This window comes from Cebus imitator, unplaced genomic scaffold, assembly GCF_001604975.1.
Source record: "Cebus imitator isolate Cc_AM_T3 unplaced genomic scaffold, Cebus_imitator-1.0 Scaffold121, whole genome shotgun sequence".
Lineage (NCBI taxonomy): Eukaryota > Metazoa > Chordata > Mammalia > Primates > Cebidae > Cebus > Cebus imitator.
In genome coordinates, this window is record NW_016107436.1 from 2221760 (window position 1) to 2225946 (window position 4187).

Sequence of the window (4187 nt, forward strand, 5' to 3'; positions counted from 1 at the left end):
CACCCGCCTCGGCCTCCCAAAGTGCTGGGATTACAGGCTTGAGCCACCGCGCCCGGCCTTGTCTTCTGTTTTTTCCATTTTCTGATTGTTATTTAACTCATCCTCTGTTGAGCAGATACTAATTGAAGGTGGTGTATCCTAAAATTAGGGGGATAAAGGATGTTGAGTAGCATCAGCAGTAAGAATTTCAACTTGACGATGACTCCTGTTTGAGGAATACACTAATTTAAAATTCATTAACTTTTTATGTTTTAACTTTAACTTGGTTCTACGAGGTTAATAATGCTGTTACCTTTCAAAGACTAAACATTAAAAAAATAATAATACTGTTACTTTGATTTTTGTTTTTTTTACTGTTGATACAGATTGGAGCTGTTTGCTGAGTCGTCGAAATTTGCAGTCTCTAAGTAAAAGGCTCAAAGACATGTGTAGAATGTGTGGTATATCTGCTGCAGACTCCCCTAGCATTCTCAGTGCTTGCTTGGTGGCAATGGAGCCCCAAGGCTCTTTTGTTATTATGCCAGGTTAGCTATCTTTAGTTTATATCAGATTTAATTCCTCATGCAGTTAAGTTTTTAAGTATTACATAAAATGTATTCCTCATTTATTAAAAGAAAAAAATATCTTTCATTTTCAGATTCTGTGTCAACTGGTTCTGTATTTGGAAGAAGCACTACTCTAAACATGCAGACATCTCAGCTAAATACCCCACAGGATACATCATGTACTCATATACTTGTGTTTCCTACTTCTGCTTCTGTGCAAGTAGCTTCAGCTACTTATACCACTGAAAATTTGGATTTAGCTTTCAATCCCAACAATGGTAGGTAATTTGTTCCATTTTGGTAGTCTGAAGAATACCCCCCAAATTAAATTCATGTCCAATACCTGAAACCTGTGAATGTTACCTTATTTTACCAAAAAATGACTTTGCAGATGTAATAAGTTAAGGATCTTGAGATGGAGAGATTATCCTGGATTATGCAGGTGGGCCCTTAATGCTATAACATGTACTCTTATAAGAAGGAGGCAGAAGGACATTTGACTACATAGAAGAGGGGAAAGCCATGTGATGGATACAGAGGGAGACAGAGTCAAAGGGAGAAGATGCTATGCTGCTGACTTTGAAGATGGAGAAAGAGCCCATGAGCCAATGAATATAGTTCCAGACTCTGGAAAAGACAAGGAAACACATTATCCCCTCAAGCCTCCAGAGGAGTTCAGCCTTGCCGACATCTTGATTTCAGTCCAATGAAACTGATTTCAGGCTTCTGACCTCCAGAACTGTAAGAGAATAAATGTGTGTTGTTTTTAAGCCAACAGTTTGTGGTAACTTATTAAAGCAGCAACAGGAAACTAATACAACCATTCTTTCACCTTGTGGGTATCAGAACTGGTGCTATGAATTATCCCATAAATCTTTACTTAAAAAAAATTTTTTTGAGACAGAGTCTCACTCACTCTGTCTCCCAGGCTGGAGTGCAGTGGTACGATCTCAGCTCACTACAACCTCCGCCTCTTGGGTTCAAGTGATGCTCGTGCCTCAGCTTCTTGAGTAGCTTTGATTATAGGCACATGCCACAATGTCTGGCTAATTTTTGTATTTTTGGTAGAGATATGGTTTCACCATGTTGGCCAGGCTGGTCTCAAACTCCTGACCTCAAATGATCTACCCACTTTGGCCTCCCAAAGTGCTGGGACTACAGGCATGAGCTACCATTCCCAGACATCTTTACTTATTTTAAAAGGTAATAGATGGCCGGGTGCAGTGGCTCACTGCAGTGTAATCCCAGCACTTTGGGAGGCTCAGGCAGGTGGATCAACGGAGGTTGGGAGTTCAAGACCAGCCTGGCCAACATGGAGAAACCCCAGCTCTATTAAAAACACAAAATTAGCCAGGCGTGGTGGTGCATGCCTGTAATCTCAGCTACTTGGGAGGCTGAGGCAGGAGAATCACTTGAACCCGGGACGCAGAGGTTTTGTTGAGCCAAGATCACACCTTTGCACCCCAGCTTGGGCAATGATAAACTGCCAAAGTAGGGATGTAGCTTTTCCAGTTAAAATTATAGATTGCATTATAGAAGAGAAAATAAATAAGATTTTATTGTTACTCTGTGCTACCTTTAAAAATCTCACATCTCTAAAGTCACAAGTATGGCTACTATGCTGTCTTTAGTGTGTTATATAAAAACTCACATATTTTACTTAATAAAGAACATGCTATTCATAAATACAGTAATCCTCCTTGTCTTTGGTTTAGCTTTACATGGTTTCAATTACCCATGGTATAGTACAATAAGATACTTTGAAAGAGAGAGACCACATTCACATACCTTTTATTATAGTACCTTGCTGTAACTGTTCTATTATTCTTGTTATTAATCTCTTACTGTACTTGATTTATAAATGAAACTCCATCATAGGTGTGTATGTAAAGGAAAAACCAGTATATAGGATTTGGTACTATCTTTGGTTTCAGGAATCTACGGGGGCATGGGGGTGGGTCTTGGGACATATCCTCCATGGATAAGGGGGAATACTCTAGTCCCACTTTAAACACATTTTCATTTCCTACGTACCATATTTGCTTTGTATTAGTTTCCTATTGCTGCTCTAACAAAGTACTACACATTTAGTGGCTTAAAACAACACCCATTTATTTTATCTTACAGTTCTGGAAGTCAGAAGTCCAAAATCATTCTCACTGGGCCAAAGTCAGAATGTCAGCAGGATTGATTCCTTTCTGGAGGCTCTAAGGGAAAATGTTTCCTTGCCTTTGCCAGCTTCTACAGGCCACCTGCATTCCTTGGCTCATGGTCCCTTCTTCCATCTTGGATGCCAGCAGTATGGTGTCATCACATCTCCTTCACTGACTCTAACCCTACTGCCTCCCTCTTATTAGGACCCCTGTGATTACATTGGACCCACCCGGATAATCCAGAATAATCTCCCCATCTCAAGATCCTTAGCTTGATCACATCTGCAAAGTCCTTTATGGTAACATATTCTTAGATTCCTGGGATTAGGATGTGGACATCTTTGGGGGGCCATTATTCAGACTACCACATGCTTGTTTATGCATAATTATTTATATGGCTTTTAGCACAATACTTGGCACATGGTAGACACTCAGTAAATGTTGGTTAAATTAACCCATTTTGGTTAAAATTTCATTTATTTTGACCCTTTCCTGTGAATGATCATAGGATATGGAAAATAGAATTTTAAATTTCTTTTCTTTCTCCTGTTTAGATGGAGCAGATGGAATGGGTATCTTTGATTTGTTAGACACAGGAGATGATCTTGACCCTGATATCATTAATATCCTTCCTGCTTCTCCGACTGGTTCTCCTGTACATTCTCCAGGATCTCATTACCCCCATGGAGGTGATGTGGGCAAGGTAACTGTGTTATAAAAGTTTAGTTTTTTTGGGCCGGGCACAGTGGCTCACACCTGTAATCCCAGCACTTTGTGGGGCCAAGGCAAGCAGATCATGAGGTCAGGAGTTCAAGACCGTCCTGGCCAATATGGTGAAACCTCATCTCTACTAAAAAGATAAATTAGCTGGGTGTGGTGGCACACACCTTGTATAGTCCCAGCCACTCAGGAGGCTGAGGCAGGAGAATCACTTGAACCCAGGAGGCAGAGGATGCAGCGAGCCAGGATCGCGCCACTACACTCCAGCCTGGGCAACAGAGTGAGAGTCTGTCTCAAAAAAAAAAAAAAAAAATTTAGTTTTTCTAAATGCCATTCCTTAACTTAGTAATGGATTAATATATGAAATGCAATACTATTTTTCCTTGGAAATTAGCAAGGAAAGGTTAATTAACAGTACATTCATGCATTTTTATGTCATCAGTACTTTGAATTGCACATTTTTAAGAGAGTCTCTAAGGCCCTGCTTTCCCTGAATCCATATTTTCTAGATCATTTGGCATTAATCCTTCTTTTTGTAGTTTTTGTGGTTGTTCACCATAGCTTTTTACTCAGATACAGGATCACAGTATCTTTAAGAATCACTATATGTAACTCTAAGAGCGGCCATTCATGTCAGGGTTGTGATGAGGAATATAATAAAAACATTAATTTTTTTAGCTGGGCATGGTGGTGCGTGCCTGTAATCCCAGCTACTCAGGAGGCTGAGGCAGGAGAATTGCTTGAACCCAGGAGGTGGAGGTTGCAGTGA

At 40.2% G+C, this 4187-nt stretch overlaps 1 protein-coding gene across 1 annotated transcript in view; it reads left to right on the forward strand.

The window, feature by feature from the left end:
* Positions 1-4187, forward strand: part of MED13 (mediator complex subunit 13) — a 124292-nt gene that overhangs the window by 108238 nt on the left and 11867 nt on the right. The window contains exons 23-25 of the mRNA XM_037742444.1: positions 325-524; positions 638-823; positions 3253-3401. Coding sequence (XP_037598372.1) covers positions 325-524; positions 638-823; positions 3253-3401 — 535 coding nt within the window. The remainder of the gene's footprint in view (positions 1-324; positions 525-637; positions 824-3252; positions 3402-4187) is intronic.